This window comes from Vigna umbellata, chromosome 2 (genome assembly GCF_029865625.1).
Source record: "Vigna umbellata cultivar VRB3 chromosome 2, Vumbellata_1.0, whole genome shotgun sequence".
Taxonomy (NCBI): domain Eukaryota; kingdom Viridiplantae; phylum Streptophyta; class Magnoliopsida; order Fabales; family Fabaceae; genus Vigna; species Vigna umbellata.
This window is the reverse complement of record NC_142166.1, coordinates 20,144,587-20,171,630: the sequence shown is the minus strand read 5'-3', so window position 1 is coordinate 20,171,630 and position 27,044 is coordinate 20,144,587. Positions and strand designations below refer to the sequence as shown.

Genomic DNA, 27,044 nt, shown 5'->3' with positions numbered 1-27,044 from the left:
TCAAAATAAAGGAGTACCGTTTTTTTTTACGACTTTAGAAATCGTATTTTAAATATATTCATTTTTTTATTATTATAAAATTTGTAGCTATCATTAACGATTTAAATTTTTACACAGTTATAACCATTTAATTTTATGAGATCATTAAAAAATTGGTGTAATTCTTTCCAAAATTTATGGATATGAGCAGTTTTTTTTTAGATTACAAAAATAATTGAATTGTCTTTTGAAAAACATTATTTAAAATAAAAAGATTAAATATGATTTTGGTCTATTGATTTTTAGTTAAAATTGAAATTAGTATCTTTTGAAAATTTTAGATTAATTTAATCTCATTTACTCTTTTTAATAAAATTTTATTAAATTTATTTGAGGTTTTAAAAGTGTTTTTCAATTAACATTGAAAAAAAAATATTAAACAATCTAACAATTCAAATACTATTTGAACTATCAAATAAATTTAACAAAATTTGGTTAAAAAGATTAAATTTACATATTTATAAAATTGAAAGACTAAATTAAATAAAATTTCAAAAATAAATTAATTTTATTTTTTATTAAAAATTAAGAAATAAAAACAAATTTAATCTAAATAAAAAAAAAATGATGTTTAATCACTACAATTTTAAGTTAAAACTGTAATCGTGTTTCAAATTCATTACTTCAATTTTTTATTATTATTGAAATCGTACGTATTTTTAACAATTTATTTTTCAAGTTTGGCATTAAAATATATTGATGAATTTTAATTTCATAATTAAGAATTAAAAATATATTGAAATATTTTTTATTTTATTTTATTTTAAAAGTAACGAAGTAATTCCACAACTTCTTATGATTTTCAAAAATATTGATTTTACCTTTTTCTTTTTTAATTGTATTTTCCTAAAAAATATTTACACCAATTTCATCAATGGAATTTTTTTCAGTGTTTTTCCAAATATATATACAATTATCTTTTTAATTTTAAGATATTTACTTAAATAAATTTATTTATTTTTCATTTTTGTTTATTTTAAATTAATTCTTTAATAATTTGATTAATAAAGTTTTTAAAATAAGAATAAATAAGCATTAAATAAAATTAAGAACCATATTACTTAAAAATAAATAAAATAAAAATATTTGTATAAAAAAAGTTAAAAATAAAAAAGTAAAAAGTAAAAAATAGTTTTACTTTTAATATTTTTATTTATTAATAAAAATATTAAAAATATATATTAAAATAAAAAATATTAACACAAATTTAATGGATTTAAATATATTAATCAAATTATTCAAAAAATAATAATTAAAAATAAAATTAAAAAAATTAAATTATTTAAATAAATATCACAAAATTAGAAAAGCATGATTATATAAAATTTGAAAAGTGCTAAAAAGATAAATATTTTAATCAAATTAACATAAAAATTAAAAAAAAAGTAGAAACCAAATTGAAAAAATTGAAGAAGTCGTGTAATAAATTCACAACTTCTAACTAACATAAAACATTTAAAATACGAAAATATAAACCTGAAATAAAATAGAATTAAATTAGGGTTAAATATGTTTTTAATCCCTTAAGTATCACATGATTTTGGATTTAGTCCCTATTTGAAACTTTGATTGTTTTTATTCGTTATAGTTTTGAAACTGTTATAAATAGTCCATAATTTTGGATGACGTTAACTTTTGTTTGACGTGTCTAACGGCCAGCCCACGTCTGATGTCAGGTATGAGTTTATTCTCTGCCATGTTTTCTTTTCTTTTTATTCCAAATTTGCACACAAGCCCCTAATTTCTTCAATGTTTACACTTTAGAAGGAACACCGCAATTAGGGTTCAGAAGGAACACCACAATGAGATTAAGTCATTGACAGCCATCTCACAGCGTACAGAAACACAAAAGGCGAAACCCAAATCGCCGTTGAACCTCCAACGCAAGGTCGCCACCACTTAGCATCCATGCCGCCACAAAAACCCTAAGCCAACCACCTGCAAACCCCGAGCAGAAGCGTCATCGTCATCTCCTTCAAATCGCGGTGTCATCGTTGAGAGAGAAAACCAGAGCCACCAGATGGCGGTTTCATCTTCACTGGACCACCTCGTGCAAGCCAGCACGTCAACCTCCAAAAACCTACAGGAATCAAACCAAGAAGCCAGAGACACAAAAAACCCATCATGAAGCCACTATCCCCATTCTCACAAGTCATCAACCTCCAGACCTAAGAGAGATTTGCGCAGCAACTCGCGCCATCTAAGCGCCTCCATAGCAATTCTACTCTGCGGTGAAGCAAGTCGGGCTCCATCAGAGAGCAACCCACTCTTGTGTTCTTGCCATGACGGCGTAGGCGCAACTTCTTTCCTGGTGCTCAATTCAAAACCCTAATTTTGGGTAAAGGGTGAATTGGCATGTGGCATGGTTTCACTGGACAGACTCACCTGAGTCAACCCTGCACCTAGCTGGTCAAACAGGGGCTATTATGAAATTTTGAAAAGAAGTTAGGGGTTGAAGTGTAAACATTGAAGAAATTAGGGTCTTGTGTGCAAATTTGGAATAAAAAGAAAAGAAAACATGGCAAAGAATAAACTCATACCTGACATCAGACGTGGGCTGGTCATTAGCCACGTCAAACAAAAGTTAACGTCATCCAAAATTAGGGACTATTTATAACAGTTTCAAAACTTTGAAGACTAAAAGCAATCAAAGTTTCGAGTAGGGACTAAACCCAAAATCGTGTGATACTTAAGGGACTAAAAACATATTTAACCCATTAAATTATTATGATTGTGTAACAATTGGATATCGGATCTATGTTACAACAATTGAAGATTTATCAGTAGGACAATAATTTTATGAATTTTGTCATTTATTGAGGTCTAGTAGAGGTCATGATACAATATAAATAATAGTTTATCAATGTAAGAAGTGTGTTTTTTCTTTCGATTATTTAGAAGATATCAATGGCTAAGATGGTTCATCAGTATATAAGGGAGAATGTAAGACTTCACGAATTGCTGGTAAATATTATACCTAATTTTATCTACAGAGATTAATCTTATACCTAATTTTATCTATTATGTTATGGAAGCTTTTGAATTACTAATTTAATCATTTTGTGATTTGTGTTAACTTATCCATTTTGTGATTTGTGTTGCCACCTATATGTCATAATCATATTCTTTGGAATAAATTGTAATTGAATCTTTGATACTAGTTTATTAGGTATCCAATCAATAAGATCACATAAAAATGTGTGAACAACACTAGACACTTTGACGAACATAGAATAAAAACATTTAAGAAAGATATAAAAAATGGTGTAATGAGAAGAAACAATATATATTTATAAAAATTTTCTTTATGAACACATACAATTATAGAATACAATGATTAGATAGTTTACATATTTGTGCATATATGAAAAAAAGAACTACATAGATAATTAATATGCATGATACAAACACATATAAATCAAATTCGCTAAGTGTTAGTCAAGCTAGAGTGTTTCAGGTAAGGCGTTGAGGTCCTCTACTCAAAGCACTTCAAGCTGTCCTAAAGACTGGATGGACTTTCTGATGATCTTTCATCATCCAAATTACGTTGTACGCTCTATCTCTCCTTCTTGTCCAATTTGTGTGAGAGGTACTTATCAAAGACACTCTAACGCTCAAGTCAAGTCAGTGACTTTACATAATAGTATTGTAATAAAGATGAGTAATCATAATGAATTCTCTCACCTCCTCTGTTAGACATATATTTATAAATATTATAATGAGATTATCATTAGGTCTGACACATTAATTACCAATAAATGACTTTCATTATTCTTATTAATTTCTAATATTTGACTATTATTCTCATTAACTACCCATTAATATTTGTTACTACTCAAATTAATTATCAATTATTGACTATTTTGGATAGGTTGGTCATTTGTTATATGGTCGATCGCCTGGTCCTTAGCTAACCGGGTGTTCAGACATTACATAAGCCCCCCAAGCCCGAGCACGATATAATGTGCAAAGGGGTTTTAGGTAGTCTGCTTCCAATGCAGATTAATTTTACCTTCAATCCTTGTCTTTATATGTTGTTGTACGTTTGACCAAGATTCTGAGCTTCATTGACCACTCGTTGCAAGTAAGGCAGGAGTTGAAAAATGTTCCCTGCCGGCTGGTTGAAGATAAGTCAGGAGTTGAAAAACGTTCCATGACCACCTGTGAAGGGCTCGATAAGAGTTCAAAAATGTTCCCTGCCGATTGGTAAAGGTAAGTTAGGAGTTGAAAAACGTTTCCTGACCACTTGTGAAGTGCTCGATAGCAGTTAAAAAACGTTCCCTATTGGTTGGTTGAAGGTAAGTCAAGAGTTGAAAAACATTCCTGACCACATGTGAAGGGTTCAACAGGAGTTGAAAAACATTCTCTACTGGCTAGTTGAAGGTAAGTCAGGAGTTAAAAAATGTTCCCTAACCACCTGTGAAGGGCTCAATAGGAGTTGAAAAATGTTCCCTATCACATTGAACGGTCAAAACAGGTGTATGCAGGGTCATGTCATCTGCACATAAGAAAAATAACAATTCAAAATTGAACGGTCAAAACAGGTGTAGTCAATCAAACCAATGCATTTACAAATTTAGACAGTTAATATCAAACTAGTTTAGGCTAAGGTCGGATGGCCAAGAAGGCGAGACCGATCGGTCTTCGATTGAACGTTTGAAGACAAAAATTAGGAATCCATATTAGGATGTGTCATGGCCAGGATATTAGTGTTTAATGCATTGTGACCTGCAGAAGAAATGAAGACGTTAACCATGACAATAGAAATAGGCATCGCTTGGGATACGCTAAATAACGGTTGAGGTGCCTAGTTAAGCTCAAACGAGAGCCAAACTGTTGGAGCCTAATAAGGCTCAAAATATGCGGTCCAACTGACCGAGCTGGAGAGAGACCAAGGTCTGCTTGACAATACCCTTGTTGTACAAATTTGACCATTAGTAGATCCTCAACAGACACTCCCCTCGAGTGATTGTTTGGGAGAAGAAACTTTTGTGGTAGACTGAGGATCTTCATTTGGTTCCATTTCCACAAGCTCCAAACCATTTCTAGTTTCACAATTTTATTCTCGTCATCCGATTCAATCACTTCTTGGTCCATAGAGTTTCCTAATTCTTCTTTAGAATGATCATCTAAATCTAAGGGCTCCTAGGGAGCAGATAGAGATCGTTCTCTACCACCAGGCACATTTTACTAGAAATAGTAGGTGTCAACCACATGAATTTCAAATTATGTTGATTCCAACATTTACCATTAATAAATGCCCTCTCAGCTACCCAACGAGTAGTGAAAGTTATATGAGCCTCTTGTTGGCTATTATCATTTATTTGCACGTCTTCTAGCTCTACGAAGGAAAGTTCGCCAAAAGGTGAGAAATGCTCCTTCAAAACTGCAACAATAGTTAGACCAGGTAGCAAAGGTGGGATGATTCGAAATGCATCCATTTTGTATTTATTTATAGGCATTAATGATTTAATCGAGTGCTTCAAGCCTATAGGTTCTTGCAGTCTTGTTGTTGTACTTGTTTTAGGACTTTGGGGTACAATATTGATCAGTTGTTTATTCTTATCACCTGCTGCCTCTATGTGTGGGGGACGTCATACCATCTTTAGTATCCCATGATTGAGGAGGAGAAGCCAGTATAGCGACATCAGACATTGTACCTAATTTGAGTCTCTTGGCAGCTTGCTCATTAGACAATTCATCCTTGAGTCTAGAATCTTCAGCGGACTGAATACTAGTGTAATCACCGCCACCAATGATTTTGAAGTGCAAGAAACGATTTTTATTCTACTAACAATTGCTTCAAGGGAAGCTCTAATTAGATTATTCAATAGGTTCTCAATAGGGAGGATTAGGAAGCACGCCGTGAGGGCGCGACGCTTGCGCCACATGAAGTCCACCATGGAGGAGACCTAGTTGGAGCGGATGGCGAGGGGCTCTTGCTGTCGACGAGTTTGTCGTCGACAAGCATGCCCATGCGCTTGGAGTTGGACTCTTGGAAACGTCGTCCGATAGATTCGAACGCAACCCTAGCGACAACATCAGTGCAATCGAGTATGTTGGCGACAATGCGGGCCCACCAAGCGACGACGTTGTTGAGGAGGTTGATGTCGCATATTCTAACAAGATCGTCGTGTGTAAGGACGCAACCCCAAGTTTTCGTGACAGAGAAGTAGAGGTTATCGCTAGGGGAGTCGAAGCACTCAAGAGTTTGGGGCTTGACCGAAGTAGCGATGTTGAGACCAAGCACTGATCTGGTTCCTTGTTGTTACAGGGGATGCCACTCAACCCCACGGTGGATGCCAAAATGTTTCGGGTAAGGTGTTGAGGTTCTCTACTCAAAGCAATCCAAGTTGTCCTGAAGACCGGATGAATTTCCTGATGGTCCTCCATCATCGAAGTTACGTTGTGCGCTCTCTCCTTCTTGTTCAATCCATGTGAGAAGGTAGTTGTCAAAGACACTTCGACGCTCAAGTTAGTGACTTTGCGTAATAATATTGTAATAAAGATGAGTAATTACAATTAATTCCCTCACCTCCTCCGTAAGACATATATTTATAATTAGAAGTCTGCTCTATTAATTACCAATAAATGACTTTCATATTCCTATTAATTTTAAATCAATATTGACTATTATTCTCATTAACTGTCCATTAATAACTGTTATTGCTTCGATTAATTATCAATTATTAACTGTTCTGAACCAGTCGATAATTTGTTAGATGATCAACCGCCTAATCCTTGACTAACTGGATGATCATATATTACATAGAATATATATATATATATATATATATATATATATATATATATATATATATATATATATATATATATATATATAAACTAGTTATAATGTAACTAATTATATAACAAAAATTAAAAGCCTAACTAACTAAAGAGAAGTAACCACCTAATAACATAAACCATTAGACATTTTTTTTTGGCTTGCTTCAACTAGATACTTGTTATTAGATGTTCAACAAAGTAAGACAACACAAAAATAATACAACATTTTCAACATGAAAATGGTGTCATTTAAGACACTATTAAAGGGGTGACTCCATCTAATTAAGAGGATAAGATATTTAAAAGTAGTATGAAAGAGCACAAGACACTAGAAAAGATAAATAAAGTTGTTATAAAATTGTCAAGACAAATATGACAATCCAACATCAAAAATATATATTATATTTTGGATATCTTACCACTCTTTAAAAAGTGACTTGTTAACACTCCGACAAGTGTACCGAATCGTATCAAGTAATAATAAATGGTAAGACAAAATATCGTTTCTCAAGAGACTCAAGACCTAGACATTCATGTGGTTTCTTGATTAATTAAGACTTGTAAGCAAAATCATGGTGTTTATCATGCAGAAAATAAATATGAATGCAAGTATTGATCAATTGACTTGAAGAACGCACAGGTGATTAGTATATAAAATATGGAATGATTATATTGTTGGGGTTTCCGACTTATCCTATCCACTCTCATGTATTTATGAATTCGTCTTCTTCATTAATGTTAATGTCACTTTCTAATTTACCTTAAACCCGATGTCTTAGTGAAGAAAGCCTACTCTTAATTACTAGATCACAATGTCTTGTATCCCTAGAAATTAGTTATGCATTACATTCGCACAAAAGCTTAAAGGCATCCAACCCTCCTATTCCTATGTTTAGGTAATATTGCTTTTGGGAGAATTTCCCTAGTTCTAGATTTCCCCACATGTGTCCATATTGAAAAAATCAATAATCATGCAATTGAATGAGTTAAACAAAGCATGCATAGAGCGTAGAGGAAAAACCCTAACAATTATGAAGTAAAGCATTTATAATATAAATCATTTCCATACATGAGAGTTTCAAAGGATTACATCTTCCCCAACAACAATGGAGGTTTAGTTCACCATAAACATGGTGAATATAGATGAAAATATGGAAAAGAGTGAAAGATAAAACCCTAAAAAGTGAAGATCGGAGCTTCCGCATCCAAAATCTGCCTTCGAGGGATGAAAAGAGTGTTTCTGCGCCTATTTCTGTCAAAAGATGTGAACCCTAGAACATCCAAGTCCTTAAATAGAACATAAAAATAATAGAAAACAGGTCCAAGCCCACGTCGTTGGCGCTCAGCGCCCCAAAAGGGAGCCCAACAATAGTTTCAGCACTAAACTGACGCTTAGCGGTGGCGCTCAGCGTCCTTTTTCTGCACTCTGGTTGACTTTTCTACACTCTGGTTGACTTTTCTGCACTTTGGTTGACTTTTCTACCTTCCAACTATTTGGTACTTTAACTCTTCTTTCAAATCATTCCAATAGCTTATAAAATGAAGAGAATTTAGTGATAAAATCATCAAGTATAACCTCAACTCTCTTATTCACACAAATAAAGTAAAAACATGAGTTCAAGCTAGTTTCTAAATCACAAAGGATATTTTTAATATCAAAATTAACTATAAAAATAACGGTAACGGTTATCATGACTCCTAGAATTCTTACATAATAATCCAATACGTTTAATGTGTTTCACCACGTTCACATTCCTAAGAAATTATTTAGTTAACCTATCACAAAAATTAGTTTAACTTATACATGCTTAATTATAAAAAGAATATATATATATATATATATATATATATATATATATATATATATATATATTTATATTTGTGTGATATTAAATTATTTTAACTTATTTTATTTTATATACTTACATGTAACCCTCTTATTTTAGTGTGCTCAAATTATTCAAGCAACCCTTTTACTAGTACATAGACATTTCCTTGTCAACTATAAAAAATTACTGTGATTACAAAAAAATCGTATAAGAAATACCGCCATATTTATAAAAAAAAATACAGAAAAAAAAGAAAAAAGATATTGCCTTATAAAAATTAGTGATCAATTGTATTATAATATAAAGTCAAAATCCACCTAATTAACATTTAATTACTTAATTGATAAATCTCATTATAAGATAAACACATTACAATCACCTTAATTATATATTTTAAAAAATTAAAAACAATATAAAAATGCAATGACATCAGTGAAAAATAAAAAATTAATTTAATGTTGTCATGTGATATTTATTCATAGAATTATATAGTTAAAACTTTTTATAATAACTTTTTGATGATAGATCACATGTTATTATTTTATTAATATGTTTGAATTGATTTTTAAAAAAATATTTGAATAAAACTAATCATAAACTACTACTTGTAAAAAAATTATAAAAAAAAATTGTTAAAAAAATATTTTCCTTACTCACGTGATAAAAAAATGTTGGTTTAATCATTCAGGAGGTCCTTTTTTTGGAGGAGAATCTCAATTTCATCCTGTTCTTTTTCGTTTTCTCAATTGGGTCCTAATTTTGTGAAAATTGTAACAATTGGACCCCTACCGTTAAATTGGGTCCAACGACGTTAGTGTGTGGTTGACGTGGCGCGCTGTAGTCCCTTTCGTAATCGACGTGGCACATTGGAGTAGAGACACCTCAATTCTCTCCTATTTTTTATTTTTTTCGAATTTGAAAACGACCTAAGCCCATGCCATTTCAGGGTATTCCTCTCTAGCAGAAACAGGGAAAAGAAAGCTGCCCCATCCCTTCTTTTCTTGGCTAGCCGCGCAGGGAAAGGATCCTCTCTTTAGCAACAAGATTCTTGCCGAGAGAAAGGTTCATCCGAAGCAACCCTACCATTAGTGCGTCGATGGTCGTCCTTCTTATCTCGGTGACTGTGTTCGCGAGGAAGAGTTCACGATTGTGAAGCCAACAGGGACCTTTCGGCAGCGAGGGTGGCAAGAGCGACGATGATTAAACCCGATTGGACGAGATTCGGAGGGAAGGTCAAGATAATGGAGAGTGGCTCTTGGCGGCAGTAAGGGAGATTGAAGGTGGTGTAGATGGTGGAGTTGAACGGAGGTGGGTTGGAGTTTCACAATGCGACTGTGATGAAGGAGAAGACGACAACGCAAAAATGGAGGCAGTGAGGTGCACTACGGCGGCTGACGACGACTTCGAGAAGGGGCAAAGGCGGAGGGGAGGCGCAATAATGATGGAGGAATGAACCTAGGTTTGAGAATTTCCGGTAATGGTTTCCTCGCAACGCGACCTTCAACTATCTGGTGAATTGGTCTCTCGATTCGAGGTCCGAATGGTACTCAAATATGGTTTCTGGGTTTTTGTCATGTTTCAGGTGTTTGTTCAAACTCCCGTTGACTCATGGTTGCTATGGTGGTTGATGATTGTTCGAAGAGGAGGATGAGGGTGGTTCGGCAAATTGAAAAAGGATTGAAGGGTTCATAGTGGCTTAGCCATTTATGGTTTTGTGACTTTCTTCTTGCAGGTTTGAGTGGATAAACAAGGATGTCGGTGAAGTTATGGCAGGGAGGTATGGTTGATTGATTACGAGTTGGATGAAGTGATGGCTTAGGCTTGTTTTCAAATCTGAAAAAATCAAAAATAGTAAAGAATTGAGGTGTCTCTAATTGAGCGTGACACGTCAATAAGAAAGGGACTCCAGGGCACCACGTCAACCACACACTAACGCCGTTAGGCCCAATTTAACGGTAGGGGCCCAATTGTTACAATTTTCACAAAATTAGGACCCAATTGAGAAAACGAAAAAGAACAGGATGAAATTAAGATTCTCTTCAAAAAAAAGGACATCCTGAATGATTAAACCAAAAATGTTTTACAATGATATAATTAATTTCATTATGTGGAGTTTTTTTTTTTTTCAAATAAATAGATGTAGACATGTATAACTGTTTTGCAAAACTATAATTTAGTTTGGAGAAAACTCTTTTGACTATTTTATTAAAAGTGAAAACTTTTTGAATCTCCACTGAGAAGAGAAATAAAAAGAAAAAGGAAATGATTCTATGAGAAGCTACCTCTTTAACCTTTTTTCCATCTTTTTGAAAATTTGCAATGAAGTATAAGGGGTAAGGGGGACAACAACTTGGGGTGAGTTGAAAGTGTGATTTTAGTTCATAATTTGAGAACGTGCAATAACCCTTAATTGAAGATCTATTAGGGAATTATGATAGGAGGGTCCACCAACATACCATGCCACTCACTCTATTGTATTTCTATCCCTCTCAAATTGACGGTTCGCCTGCTTCCATTTTTCACAGCGCTGTGAAATGGAAGGCTGATGGAAGATGGAATATTCCTTTCATTCATGCGATTTGATTTGAGGTTGTAATAAATTTCATACGCTGTCTGCTCATCCACTGGTTTTGCTTATTATTGCTCCTCTCATGACCCTTATGACTAGCATTAAACACAGTCCTTCCCACTGTTAAACACAGTGAAAAGCAAAACAAAAATGCACCTAAATCAATCAAAACCAAACTCAAATTATTAATAGGATAATTGCTTAAATTTGTGAAAAAAATCTTATGAAAATAAAAAACTTGTAATTTATTCATTTTTTTTTCTTACATCCAAATATGAAAAAAGTATTGTTGATAGTGGAGAGTTGGCTCCTATGGCATGGTCCTAACAAGTGATTCAAACTTGAAAAACATTAACAATAATTTATCCTTTTGGTGGGTGAGTTTGACTGAATTGGTAAGAGCAAGGTGGGGACCATTACCACAATTATTCTATATTATTAGATGTGATAAGGTCTGTTTCTTGGACCTGTGTTTGTGGTGTTCTTTCCTGTTTTTTCCAAGTAAGATTGCACTTTTGCTCTTTCTCTTTCTCCACTGTCTATTCTGTCAGGCACACACTGCAGGGCTTAAATAAACTCTCTCACACTCAGCTTCTTCTTTCTGTTCTGACTCCAGTTTGGAATGTAAGTAAGTACCCACCTTTTTTTAATTTTTCTTTACCCTCATCACTTGCTGTTCGTAATGCTCCATTTTTCTCACTCCTCTCCCACACCACTTTCTAGTTTCAAGTTTTAAGTTTTAAGTTTCTTCCTCTTGTCAGTAACTTGTGCTGTCTCTAGGCTTTTTCAGTAGACAAAGCAGAAAAAAAAGTATCCTACTTTCTGACACCGTCTTTATGGCATTAGTGTTCTAGTTAGTGCCTCCAAATGCTTCTCTTGTATTGGCCACACCTAAAGCCTCAAACTTTAAGCTGCCCCCAACATCATATTTCCAGAACAACCAAACCACTTTGATTTTCTGTCACTTTCTTGAGTATAGGATTCATTTGGTTGCTGTTTGCTTCTTTCTTTGGTCTTGGGAACAATATTCAGCTTCTTTCCATGAACGAAGCCCAAACTGAAATTACCATTCCTCACCTGTTCAGATGCCCCATCAGTTTGGACTTGTTCGAAGATCCAGTAACTTTGTCCACAGGCCAAACCTATGACAGATCAAGCATAGAGAAATGGTTCTCTGCTGGAAATCTCACATGCCCTGTAACAATGCAGAAGCTTCGTGATCCATCCATTGTTCCCAACCACACTCTTCGCCACTTGATCGATCAGTGGCTCCAATTGGGTCCCCAATTTGATAACTCTGCTACTATTGATTATTTAGCCGCACTGAAGCACACCCTTGAATCCCCCCAATTGGAAAACAAGCTCCAAGCACTTGAGAAAATTACAGTTCTCTCTGATGAGTATTGCTCCTTCAGAAAATCTTGTTTCCATCAACTGAGTTTCTTGCCCCTACTTTTGGAACTTGTTTTTGGCATCGAGTTCACAAACTGTCACATGAAGTTCACGGAGCTAGCACTTTCTTGCATTATAAAGTTGTTACCTCTTGTGAGTATGGAGCCTCTAAATATGATCAAAGATGAGTCTAAGTTGACAACGTTCCTGCTACTATTTGAAAAGGGAACCAGCTCCGTTAAGACTAGTCTTTGTCATCTTATAGATTCAACGGCATCACCACAAACAGAAGAGGTATGTCACATGCTTGGACACTCTCAAAAACTAGTGCGTGAAATTGTGGTACTTGTTCGTCAAGGTTGTGAGGTTTCTAAGGTTGCAATTAAGGCCATGTTAGCATTATGTTCCTTGCAATCTAACCGTGACAATTTGGTGAGGGCAGGAGCAATTGATGGGGTCATAATATACATTTCAGGTTGTGAAACAAGGCAGAAGAACTTGGCCCCATTTGCCATGGCAATAATAAAGAACCTTCTGGTGCTAGAGAGTGCTAAAGAGGCACTGGTGAATCACCCTTATGGGGTTGCAACTTTGGTGAAGATGGTTTTCAGGGTGTGTAATCAAGAGTGTAGTGAGAGTGCTGTTGGGATACTTGCAATTGTTTGCCGAGATTTTGGTCGTGCAAGAGATGAAGCAATCGGTGCTGGAGTTTTGACTCAGTTGCTGTTTCTTCTCCAGAGTCAGTGTGGCCCCAAAACTAAAACAAAAGCAAGAATGCTGCTCAAGTTGCTAAGATCAAAGTGGATTGAGGAACCAAAACAGCTGTAGATTGTGAAACGTGAATCATAAATGTTAATAATAATAATAATAATAATGATAATCAGTATTTCATGGCTCTGGGAGGTCTTGTTTTCTATATGTGCAGTATTTGTACCCATATACTTTGTAATCTTTGAATTTCATCAGCAAAATTAAAACTAAGTTTTGGCCTCAATATTATCTCTGATATTCACCACTGAAAATATCTTATTGGTACGTTTGATTGCAACCTATCAACCTTACATTTGATGGAACAGATGAAAGAATTTCAGCTGAGGTACTAATCAACAGCTTATTCTTCGATGTTCTCTTGTTAACATAGACTTAGATTTGAAGAACTTTTCTCGTCATGAACAACTAAAACTGCAATATGTAAGATATAACACCTAAACAATAAACACAATCCAGGCTAGAGAGAGAGAGAGAGAGAGAGAGAGAGAGTGAACATCAAACACATGATTAGCATTTCAGTGAAAAATCCTGCAAGTGGATGCAATTGTGTACCATATACGACTCCATTCTCAATGATGCGATGTTTGGCCTAGTTTGGTGGAATTGATTCTGCAAACTCCACCATGGTGAAAACTACACTTACCACAGTGATTTTTCCTTTGGATATCTTTTTCTATCTACCAGTGCAAGTGTTTTTTGCTACTATAACTTTATTGGAATAAAGAGTATCTATCATATAAAAATATTAGTTGCAATGTAATTTTTTGGTCGAAAGGTGTCTGTCCTTGATGTAACATGTCATGCAAATTTGAGTTTCTTTTTGTTTTCTCAATTTCACAATTGCAACAAACATTACGAATACAAAAAATTATTCTTATTATTACATATATATTTTGTTCAGATATAATGAAAAAATCATTATTTTAGATAGCCACTTGCAGCAATGACCAAATTAAATTGCAAAACATATAACTATAAACATTCACCGTCCCTGAGTTTTTCTGATATCATATATGACATCGACAGTATTAGGTAAAATTAAAATAACAACGAAACATACGACTATATGATTAAAATACACTAGATTCAAAGTAGTTGCAATACAAACTAACTAGACTACATAATCAAGGAAAATGTCATGATAATCAAGTTAAAAATTGCGTTTGATTTGACAAGAATAGAGTAACTTTTTGACTATATTGGTGCATATAATGATTTTATATATACTGAAAAAGGACATAGGAGATTTGTTTGATCAATCCATTGTGACAAGAGCCCACTTTCAAATTATTTGACAAATTGAATAATATAATCAGGTAGCAGGTTAATTAATCACACAAGTTACTACTTACACTGTACATTCATGAATATAAAGGTTAAATATATTTTTTATGAATTATTATAAAAAAATATATTTCCTTTTTAAATTAAATTACACCATATTTAGTCTTTATATTTTATAAAGTGATATAAAATATTGTTTATGTGATAAAGAAAGTTTCAAAATAAGCTACGATATAATTTTCACAATTTATTTATTAAAGAAATAAGAGTGTGATAATAAATGATATTGATGATAATGAAAATGGTTGATATAGTAGCTAGGAGAGTTTAGATACATGATAGGAAATCTGTTTGGGCGATGATGTATTGAGACCTAGGGCTCTTAACCTAACACTGTTGAAGACACTTTAATGATCTGAGAAACAAAATGAAGTCACATCCCCATGATACGAAGCACGTAGAGGGTGATGATGCACCTTTTGAATATGGGTTGAACGAATAGGAGGCACCAACTAAAATGATTTCAAAAGACAAATTCTCTTTCCACCTTTTATTTTGCCTTTGGTTTGTGATCTTTTGGCTTCTTTTTCTTATTTTTTTCACCTATCAAAATTGGATTCCATGTTCCACCCTCGTGTTGATTGAACCCAACATGAGAACCACTTTTTTCCAAGGAGGCAGGTAAGATATAAATATGGGTGCATATTGACCAAAGAAAGAGGCAAAAGGAAAATAAAAAATAGAAATGCATGAGAGTGGTGGTGATTGGGCACCTAGTGAAGAGTGTGGTGCATCTTTTCGAGAAAGAATGAGAAGCACATGTGCTTGACCGAACCAAATGAAAATGTTATGTGGAAATTGACAAAACAGGGTTGTGTGAATATAACTGTAAAACAATGCATATGGGCAACAGCATCTATGTCTAGTTGATGGGACTTAGGTTGTGTGGAATCTCCTTCTCCCCTTGTCCTGTCCCTTGTAAAAGGCCCAAAGACTTAGGAGATATTGATTGTACTTACTCCCAACTTTATCCCATTCCTAAATAATTCTTTCTCTATATTATATATCCTTGTAACACTCAACTGCACAAAATCATGCACTTTTCCATCCAATGGGATTATATTGCTTATTTTTTAAAATGTTATACAAGTTGTTTGATTTACATTAGAGAACAAGTTTTTTTTAAAATAAAAAGTCTAAATTAATGACGTTTTAAAATAATATTTCTAATAAAAAAATATTTTTAAATATTATATTTTTTAATATTAGAAATCATCTTCCAAAGTACCATTTATTCAAAACATAAATAAATTTTTCAAGACGTAGCTTTTGCATCCAGGTTGCAAAGGTCTTCTTTAGGAGTCATGATTAAAGAGTCATGGTAGGATTCAGTAACTGTTGCCCAATGTTTCTTTTGTAGAAAAAGTTGTAGAGATTAAAATTGTGTCTTAAAGACCGGAGTAAAACTGTTTTTTTGGTACTGTTTACCATTTGGTCTTTAGGAAGAAGTCTTTGAGTGATTTTCAGTGTGTCAGCTTCAAATACTAACATCTTCTAAGTTGAATTCTTTACTTTTATAAAAGAAAAGCATGCTATGAAAGAACTTGATTTTGCTATTGAATGTGAAGCTTTTTTTTTTTGGAAAATGAATTGGTTTATTTATGGAGACAAGAACACTACATTTATCCATTCTATTAATTTTTTTTAGGTATTCATCGTTTACTTGATAATGGTTGGGTTAATCAGATTGAGAGGTATATATTGATTTTTATCAAAATCTATATTTTGAATATTACTTTCTACTCGATCGATGAAGGATTTAGTTTCTTTTTGTATTCCTAAGCTCATTACTAAAAAAATTTAGATGAGAACAATAATTTGATCCAATGACTTGATCTTGTGAATAAATAAGGAGGGCGATTTTTTACTTGAATGGGAATAGTGCATTAAGTTTTAACGATTTGGTGGATTTTTTATCATGGATGTTGGGACATTATTAAAATAGATATTTGTAAAGTTGTTGATGGATGACCATCTAGAGAAAATATTGGACCTCTCATTAGAGCAATGACAACACAGAGGAATGAAGAGGAAGATGGACCTCAAAAAACTTTACTTTTGTGGAAGATTACTTATTAACCTCTTCCTTTCTCTTAAAAACTTATGTAAAAACTTGTATATCTGTTTCTTTTAGGCCTTGTATTTAGGCCAAGAACTTTGCTTTGGTGTTAATTACGTTATAAAGTAGATTAGTATTAGAAGGATGATTGGCGCCACATTTGGGCCTTGGAGCTTGATTAACGCTTCATTTAGGCTTGTTTTGGGACTTAGATAGTCACTTGGACTTGTATGAAGGAACATCCCCCTTAGTTGGTCATTTAAGGGAGAGACTCTCATGCATCCCCTTGGACGATTGGTGAAGGAAAAGACTCACATTCACTCCCTTTGGACAAAGGAAGCTTCTAGGACCTTTTGAAGTTCAAAGTACCTCTTGTCGATGCATGTATTACTTTCATCTCTAGAGGGTTATTCTTCTCCTATAAAAGGAGAGCTCCTCCCCGTGAAAACACATCTTGGAATGAATGATAGTGAAACTTAGCCAAAATGCATTCTCACTTTCTCTAAGATCAAGTAGGTTATCTTCTTCTAAGACTCTTCATAGCTTTCTCTTATAATTGAGTAATTAGCACCATTCCTGGTTACACCTAGTCACTCCTGGTAACACCTATTACGTTGACTAAAACTAAGTATTAGCATTACTCCTAGTTACACCTAGTAATTCTGGTAACACTTGTTATGTTGACTAGTTGAGTTTAACACATTCATGGTTTCCACTAGACAATCTTGGTATCAACTTGATAAACTGCCTAGTTGAGTTTCACCCACTCCTGGTTTCAACTATACAATCCTAATATCTATCTGATATGTTGCTTAGTTGAGTTTCACCCACTTTTGGTTTCTATTAAATAATCCTGGTAACTCCTAGTCTTAGACGATAACTCTCATAGAGAGGATGTGTTTACAATACAACTCAATCTAGTAGACCTTGTATGATTTTCTATCTTCTTACGAATGTAAGCTTATGACTTTATGAGGCTTGAAAATATATTCTCAACATTTTTGTTCTTATACTAGGGGTTACACAAACACCAATAACATTTGAGCCAACTATATAAGGGATCGACACCACTCTTTACCTAAAACCTTAAGGCAATGGGTTAATGGGTCTTTCATCTTTATAAGGTGCTCTACTTTCTCATTTCTATTCAATGTGGGACTTAGACTCACTTGGATTCCCATCAATCTCCCCCTCAAGGGTGAGTCCCTTCCACATAGGTACACTCCCCCTCCAGCGGAAGCATTCCCAACCAACCACAACAACGAGTAACCAACCGTCGTTCATCTTAACGGAACTCACTTACCTGAATACCCTTTGCCAGGAAGACTTTTGGTATAGGGATCATTATACTCGTCTGAGTCGGTCACCAAGACAAACCATCGGCTTTGACACCACTGTTGGGTCATCGAGGAGAAGGTTCTCCATGGGTTACACAAACACCAATAACATATGAGCCAGCTATATAAGGGATCGACACCACTCTTTACCCAAAACCTTAAGGCAATGGGTTAATAAGTCTTTCATCTTTATAAGGTGCTATACTTTCTCATTTCTAATCAATGTGGGACTTAGACTCACACTTGGATTCCCAATAGTATGAGCTTTTCTTTTAACTTTCACATTGTTTGTGTGTTTATCCTTCTTGTTCTTCTTTTCAAGGATTCTTCTATTTATAGGCTTCATGAAAAAAGATTCGTTAGACAATGTTTCTCTTTAAACTTCAGATCTTCATAGCCTTTTTGTAGGTAGTAGCCATAGGTAAACATCAACGTGCTAGAGTAGGCATGCTTTTTGCAATACTAAATTCATCCAAAGTAAGTTGTACGATCTCCTCAGCACAACTTTTGATAGAGAAAATATTCCATGATTGTCTCTTTTGTTTTTAATGTCCACTTCTGACTTGTTCATGATAGAGCAAGTGGATACTTGTAATAAGCTTCTGCACAAAGTAGAGTAAAAATGCATGCTGGTAGTTACGTCCTTTTTCTCATACCTTTTGTTGTTTGAAATGTTGTGCATTTAATGCTTTACATTACATCTTCAAAACAAATTTGTAAATCATTTAAGTACTTTTAACAAGATACCCAATATGATTTATAAGGATTTCATCATTGGATGAAAATAACATCTTGTATCAAAGTATCATTTAGCCTTTATTAGATGTTTACTTACTAGCGCTTCATTTAGTGATCTATTTTTAGTGCGTTTAGGAAAGTGTTTTCCAACATATTATTTTTGAAGCATTATTTACAGTTTTAGCGCGTTTACCAAAAATATTATGTAGCACATGTAAGAACCTAGAAAATATAGTATTAGAGTTGGTATGTGTTTTAAAATAATGAGACCGATTATTTTATTTTAAAATAATTGAATAATATAAATAGAATTTTTTAAACTCGTCTCATTACTTAAAACATTGTTTATCTCTCTAAAACTCTTTCTCTTTGCTTCCTCTCACATCTCTCTAAGAGTTCTTACTTCTAAGTCATCTATTTGATGATCTGGAGGTGTTTGGACGATCACAACGTCAAGGTCTAATATTCTAGCTGATCAATTGTCATAGAGCAAGTAAGTTGTTACTCCTTTTTCCTCTCTCGTTCCTAATCTGTTTTTTTAGAAGAAAGAATGGTCATTGAATGTGAGATCATGCTTCTCTTAGTCATTATTGGTTAATCTAGAGTTCTAAGGACTTTGTCCGCTTCCAATTTGGTGTTTCATATGTTCGTCTAGAGATTTCTTGCGTTCCTAACAATTGACCCTCCTATAGCCACCCTTCCTTAGCTAGGATTGTGTGCTTGCACTGAATCCACTCACCACACATCAAACACCTTAGTTCGAACCATATTTTCCTTCACACTTTGCTTCTTCCGCTGCAACTCTTTACTTTTGCTCGTTCAAACTAGAGTAGAACTTCAAATCCACCGTGGAGAGGAGTTATCAAACGACTACCAAGTTTGTGGCTTCTCTAACTTTGTCATCGCCCAACAATGTAGTTTCTCACACAACGAGTCTGTATAATTCTATAGAACGTAATTTTACATATTTATGTTATCTAATCCTACCAATTAAGTCCAACAAGAGTTATAAAGATCAATAGATACAAATTTCGAATTAGTGAACCTACATGAACTGAATTCATCCCAATTGTGATACAATTCTAACAACACTCTCTCATTTCATCATATAGCCAATTCATGCAAATTTAGGAATCTATCCCCAACTACAAAGGTCATATTCATCAACCAGCTCAATCATTTAGACAAATCACAATGCAATCATACAATTAGAAATTTAAACATATCCACAACTTAAAACCATGCAATTAGCTTCCCTTAACTGTGAGACAACTTTAACAGGTCAAACACTACTAAATCCTCTTCAAGCTAACAGGATGATCTATCTATACCTATGAACAATGCAAACATGATCAAGACATGCCATTAGGACCACTGATCAGTAAGGAATCGAATAGAAGACTTCAACGATATATGCAAGCTAAAGAAACTCACATGCAACAAAAAGAGTCAACAGACCAAACAAAGGAAACTAATTGGTTAAAACTAAAGAGCTGGTTGCGAGGGTCATTTTAGCTATCTCCAATCTTCCAATAAAGGAGTAACGAGTCAGAAACTCCAAAGCAAAGTGAAAGAGCTCTAGAAAAGTTATTTCCAAAGAGATTATGTGTTTTTAAATAATAAAATCCGTTTATAAAAATTTTATTTATATTTTAGTTTTTTAATATTAAAATAATCCAGTATCATCATTTTAAACACATTATCAATTCTAAAATACCATTTTCTAGACCTTTACACTAATATTGTATTTAGATAGGAAATTTCACAATTTCTAAGATAGTTAAATATCGTGAATTTGAATTGATTTCATTTTAAATTCGTTCATTCTTCAATTGTTTTGTTTGGATAAGACAATACAAATTTAATGAATTTCAATTTTTTTTTATTTGGATAAAGTATTCCAATTACCACCAAATTCAAAAAAAACTATTTAAATATCACATAATTCTCAAGAATTAAAAAAATATCAATATTGTGATCTTTCATAATTGATTTTCATTGATGTTATTTTGTTGTCAAAGTTCTTCAAGATTATTTCATTTTATATGTGCAAAAAATTTTCTCAATTTATATTAAACGAGACTATTTTCATTATAAAGTGATAGCTAAAGTCAAACATAAGAAAGATAACATCAGGTCCATCTTATGTATGGTCGAGTCGAGTCAACCCAAGTTGAGTCGGGGCAAAATCATGTTTATTCAAGTTGAGCTAGGTCATTGTCGAGTTGGGTTAGATCCATGTTAAGTCAAGTTCGGTCGATTCCAACTTGAGCCAAAATGTAAGTTGAATTGGACCTAAGTTATTAAAATGAGAAGTTGACATTCACAACCAAGAGGGGAGTGAATTGGTTGTTTTTAAGAAAAACAATGTTTTTCTATATAAGAAATATTTTCTTGATAGTTATTGATAGAGATTTTATATTACTACTTTTTAAAGGCCATAGTTGAATAAAAAAATTTATTAAAAGAGAGAGTAAGAAAATGACACACAACATTTTATATTGGTTCAATTCTTTAAGAATCTACATCTAATTTATCCAACAACCTTATTTAGAATTTCACTAAGATCAATCAATGTTAGTTTACAAGAAACTTTATGCAAACAACACAAAGAAAATACAAGACTTCTCTTGAAAACACTTCAAGATACACAAAGAACCACTTGGCAATGATACTCACAATTACCTAACTACACATCAATAATAGGGGCAACAATATAATCACAAGAACACTAAAGAATTAAAAGGAAGAATATCACTTGAAGTGTGATTTTACAATGAATAACAACTATGGCCTTTAAGAACACAATCCCCATTTCATGATGAAAGATAAAATCTAGTTTTTCATATTTCAGTTATGGCCTTTAAGAACACAATCCCTCTTTCATGATGAAAGATAAAATCTAGTTTTTCATATTTCAGTTCACTTTCCTGTCTTCCTTCACGTCTTAGAACTCATCTCAAAAGAAAGTCTTTGTATCCTTTAAAAAGCCAATGATTAGTTTCAAAATTTGTTATAACTGGATGAATTAATCGAATATGTTAAAAACCTAATCGATTAATTGTTTCAATGTCATTTTCATAAACTAGCTTTTAACTAATTAATCCATTAGAAACTAAACCTAAGTATTAAATGTAGATAGATGAGTTTCACAAAAAAAACATTTATCTAATCTATTAGACTAAAAACATCAATGTAAAAGGGTTCTTAACAAAGGTTTTTAGAGTTTAGACCAAAAACACTTTTTGGTCATCATAAAAAACAAATAACTTCTTCTTCTTTTGATCTTATGTGTTCTAACACAATTGAGACTGATTCAAATTTGGTCAGATTTAGCCAAGTTAAGTTAGGCCTAGTTGGAACAATACATTAAGTTGATGCTATGTCAAACTAAGTTGGATCATTCCATGTGAGATCGAGTTGAGTTAACCCATATGAGATCAAGTTGAGTCTATATAAGTTAGAATGAATCAAATTAATCAAACTCAAATCGTCAAAACTACAAATACAAAATATAAATTTAAGAATATGAATAATTTCAAATTCTTATTTTTTAAGTAAAATTTAAAATTCTTTAATTTTTAAAAATCTAATTGATCTAATAAAATGTTAGAATTTTAATTTCTTTCCAAATTCAACACTCAACAACTTTTACCATAAGATATTTCAAATTTTCTAAAAAAATATTTACCCTTTTAAAATATCCTTTTAAAAGCCACTACAAAAGTTAAATACCAAATAAAAAAAGACACTACAAAAGTTAAATACCAAATAAAAAAGACACTACAAAAGTTAAATACCAAATCAAATAGCTCATAATTGAATTATTATTATTATAATATATAAATTCATAATATATTAAAAGATATTATTAAATAAATTTAAATATTTAAATTTTCTATTTATTGATTAATTATAAAAACATGTGAGAAACGTACCCACCCACACTCTATATAATAGCAAGATTGATGTACAACTATGGACGAAGACTCTCCTTCTAAGATCTTTATTAAGATTTCTCTCCATTAATTTTAATCTTTAACAGCTTGTTTATGTCTTTTATTGCTTAGTAATTATATGATCATGTAATAAGTAAACTGATTGGAAATTTGAAAGAATACGCAAATACTTAACAAAATTAGTTGAAACTAAAAAGTTAGCAGAATTAAATTAAAATTGTATGCTTAAAACTACATATATTAAACAGACAATTCACTAGTGCAGAATTGACCTTTAACGTCACTCCATAGACGTCCGTCCACCAAAACTCCAACGTAAATAATTGACCGGTGGCATAAATGTAAATAATTGAGTGTGGAGACGTCCGTCCTGGAGGGGGCCAGACGTCTATAATATATAGACGTCCGGCCCCTCTAACGGACGTTCAAAAGGCTGACGGGAGAGTTGAAGATTCCGCCTTTTGAACGTCCATTCTGGAGGGAACCGGACGTCTATTATATTATAGACGTCCGGCCCCCTCCAGGACGGATGTTCAAAAGGCTGAAGCAATCACTTGCAAGAGAAGAATAGGGTCCTTAAATGTGGAACTAAAAAGTTCGACTATTTCAATACCCTTTTGGAGTGTTTCGTTGTGGAGGATCATAAGAAGGCTGACTTAGAATTGGTACAGTTCATGGATGGTTTACACAGCATTGTAAAGTCTCAGATGCTTCATCATCTTGAGCACTCTAACATAGAGAACACTGCTGAGGAAAAGGGCACAGATAACGGTGTGATAGTGGATCCCCAGCATAAGTATTTCATGGATCATGTGAGGCCTAATGGAAAATCTTATGTACTAGAGATCCCTGAGGATGGTGTCTGTGTAAAGTATGAGCCTAAATCATCAAGTCCTGAGAGTGCAGATACCTACACAACAGATTATGATAAGGTCAATGTGTGCTTAGACATAGTCATGCATGGGAGTTCTCTTGCAAACTCTAAGAGTCCTAATGTTATTAGCAATGTTGTGAAGCGTAGGGGTAGGAAGCCAAAAGGTGCAAAACTCAGTGCTGCTATGGATGGCAATGTTAAGAGAAGTGATGTGACTTCTGAGACAGAGAAGCATGTAAGTAAGATGAAGGATAAACACAGGACTGAGGTGATGAAAAAACAATATATATCAAAAGTATTGGTAATTAAAGATAGTGATGATGCAGCAGGTCAGATTGTATGTATCCAAAATCATGAGTTTTTTCCTTTTTCCTTATGCTTTTGCTTATGATGATACTGTTAACTTAGTTTTTCTTAGCTGTATATGTTATCTGTTGCTTCCCTGTTGAAGGTGGAACATTGTTGGCAAGAGTATCATAAAGGCAAGGCAACTACACTTTTCGAAGAAAAACTCATGGCAGAACTTAAGGCTCCTTTCTGTGAGGAAGAGTACAAGAGGCTTTTACACATCATTACTGTTAGAAAGCCAGTCCAACGCCACAGAGACCTGCGTGGAGGTATCATAATCTATGATGAACCTCGTCTTGGAAAGTCTTATCTTGATTGTAATCTTGGTAAGTAAGATATGGCTCTTCTGTTTTACATTCCACTTTCTGTGTTTGCATCATGTTATGGAAATTTTGTGGTTACATCTCAAGTCCTTTAAGATAGACTTTAATTCATGAGTCTAACTTATGACTCTTATACTATGTTATCTCATGACTCTAATTCATGACTATGATTATATGTTATGTAATGAATTTTAAGCTTAAATGTATCCCACAAAATCAAGTTGTAAAATAGATTTGCAACTTATATAATGTAAACCTGTCTTAGTCAATTAAGAACTTCCAATAGTTTTTGTGGTTTTATCTGTCGTAGTTGTATTAGTGTTCATTTTGTCACTTGTTCATATTTAGATTTTAGAAGCAGAGCATGTTGAGAAAGTACTTTAGCAAGCAGTGAATTAGTTGCTTTCTTGGGTAAGGAAAATCTGCAAGAAGCTGCATACATATTATGTTTTGTTCACTTTGAGAATGTCTTAATTATTTTACCAAACTAGCAGAATTCTTCTTACACACGGTTATGGGTGGATATCATATGACAGAATGCAGACACAGATTTTGTACACTGTTAATGTTAAGATTTTTACGTTGTTAATAAATTAGAAACCATCTCAAATATGAAATTCAAAGTAATTATTATAGAAGTCAATAACTTTACTATATAGATATATATACATAACACAAAATAGCAAAGTTAAAACCATTTACATTTCCAGTGCATTCTAATTAATTTCTTAATGTTGTGTTGCAAGACTTACATGTGTGCTTGTTCTGCAGATCTTGCTAAGAGAATAAAAGCAGCTCATGGTGACCATCCCAGAATTCTGAATCTCATGCGTGGATTTTTCTATTGGTTGAAAGTAAGTATCTTATGATATTTCAGCATCTCAATACACATTTTTTTTCATAGTATTTCATCTATATCCGTCAAATATTTCAATGTAGTTATGAAATATTGAGAATTCAAGTCGAAGTCTGAATTCTGTATTGAATAAAAATATTGAGAAGTCTGTACATTTAGTAGATATAAAATAGTTAAAAATATATAGAAAAGATCGAATTATAAACTTTTTATTTTAAAATAGTGTTAATTTTTTTTATGTAAATTGGATTTACTTCTATACTTACTAGTGAATCCCTTCAAATAATCTTCATTAATCTTGCATTAGTCCATAAAAGTGGAACCTCTTCATAAAATTATGTACTGTTTTTGTGTGTGGATTGTATCAGAAAATCAAAGTTAGCCTAAAAATGTTACATCCCCTTCATTGTGATTTATATATTTTTGTGGTGGCAGAATTTGTCACATGATGGAGCATTCATGCCATGGAAATATTCATCGTGGTTGGATGTACTGCCACAACAGTTGGAAGGATAATTTACTTTTTCATTTATTTGTTTAACTATTTTTTGGTTTGAGTGATCCAATTAATTCAAACTTCAAAGAACACAGAGGCCAAGAAGGAAGCTACTTAGTTTGTGTTTTTGAACTTTATTTTGTCATTATGTACATAATTTTATAGCATTGGAAGATGTAGTATTCTTGTCTAATGTTGGGTTCTTAATAGAGTGATTTTAAGATTATTTTGTTCTGTTGTTAGGCTCCTTCTTCCAATATCTCACAAAAATCTTCCTGAACTATTTTTTTCTTATTTTGAAAATTTTAATTCCAGATTTATACCCATATATGTCTCTATTTTTTATATTCTGGAATGTGTTTTGTGAAATATACTTTTTATATTTGAAAGGATTGTTCTTATGCAAATTAGTGTGATTTCAGCATTGCCTTTTGAAAAAAAAACTACAAATGGAATGCATCAAGGAATTCCTTCATTCTGAAAAAGTTTCATATTATTCCAAATTATATTTTGAATTTGATAATTTAGAAACATGAACAAATAGATAAATAAATAAAAATAGCAAAAGGAAAATATTGATCTGTTTGTTTAGAAAACAAAAATAGATGTGGCTGCTGGGATTCGAGCCCAGGTCTCCACGGCCACAACGTGGAATTCTTACCACTAAACTACAGCCACTTCCTTTTTCAAAAGCATTTGATTATAAAATATCAAAAGAATAATCTCTCCCTTTTAGTTTAACTTTTAGATCATAAAAGCTGTTTTTAGCTTTCGAGAACATAATGTTATTCGCTAGATCGAAAGCTAACTGATAATAACGAAAAGAAAAACATCTTTATTTAATATTTTCAACTTATTTAATCAGATAGAAAAGTTAATTAAGAGAAAACTATATACTTTTTATGTAAAATTCAATCTCTAGTAAGTTTTTAACTTTAATAACCGCTTTAAAAGTGATAACGAAATTTACTTATAATTTAATTACGTAACTATCAAACTCACTCTTTGTGTTTGAATTTAAAAAACTAAATTTGAGTAAATTTGAAAGAAAAAAGAGATAAATATGAGGTATTTATTCCCTTTAGTGTTCCATTTCATCACCAATAACATATCCATTCCAGTGCATTACTGCCAACCAAGACCTCACCGCCAATAACAAACCCTCAACAAAAGGGTAATAACGCTATTACTCGTGCAATCGTTTAAAATAAGGTCAAAGTGATGCATTATTAGTTCCTTCTTTGTAATGACAAAATTCATATTCATATTAAGCCCAATTTAGTAAATTAGGAAAAAAATATTTGTCCTACACCTCCGAAGT

At 33.0% G+C, this 27,044-nt stretch overlaps 2 protein-coding genes and 1 non-coding gene across 3 annotated transcripts; 2 read left to right on the top strand and 1 right to left on the bottom strand.

The window, feature by feature from the left end:
• The first annotated feature begins 11,707 nt into the window (after positions 1-11,707).
• On the top strand, positions 11,708-13,595 carry LOC124827869 (U-box domain-containing protein 26-like). The gene has a single exon (XM_047301023.2). It carries the CDS (start codon positions 12,268-12,270, stop codon positions 13,444-13,446), a length of 1,179 nt encoding a protein of 392 aa, XP_047156979.2. The 5' UTR covers positions 11,708-12,267; the 3' UTR covers positions 13,447-13,595.
• Positions 13,596-15,325: 1,730 nt separating this feature from the next.
• LOC124827883 (uncharacterized) lies at positions 15,326-25,743 on the top strand. Its single transcript, XM_088107661.1, has 5 exons — positions 15,326-15,354; positions 23,374-24,037; positions 24,152-24,374; positions 25,143-25,225; positions 25,663-25,743. The coding sequence occupies exons 1-5, from the start codon at positions 15,326-15,328 to the stop codon at positions 25,741-25,743; spliced, it is 1,080 nt and encodes a 359-aa protein (XP_087963787.1).
• A 586-nt stretch (positions 25,744-26,329) lies between these two features.
• Positions 26,330-26,401, bottom strand: TRNAH-GUG (transfer RNA histidin (anticodon GUG)). The gene has a single exon. It is a non-coding gene; the product is annotated as a tRNA-His (tRNA).
• Between the last annotated feature and the right edge of the window lie 643 nt (positions 26,402-27,044).

Bases quoted from the DNA above. Each gene is read 5' to 3' on its own strand.
- LOC124827883 (XM_088107661.1), top strand. From the start codon at position 15,326: ATGAGAACCACTTTTTTCCAAGGAGGCAG. The intron at 24,038-24,151 runs GTATGTATCCAA...TCCCTGTTGAAG, and splicing joins ATGATGCAGCAGGTCAGATT to GTGGAACATTGTTGGCAAGA. The intron at 24,375-25,142 runs GTAAGTAAGATA...CTTGTTCTGCAG, and splicing joins TTATCTTGATTGTAATCTTG to ATCTTGCTAAGAGAATAAAA.
- LOC124827869 (XM_047301023.2), top strand. From the start codon at position 12,268: ATGAACGAAGCCCAAACTGAAATTACCATTCCTCACCTGTTCAGATGC.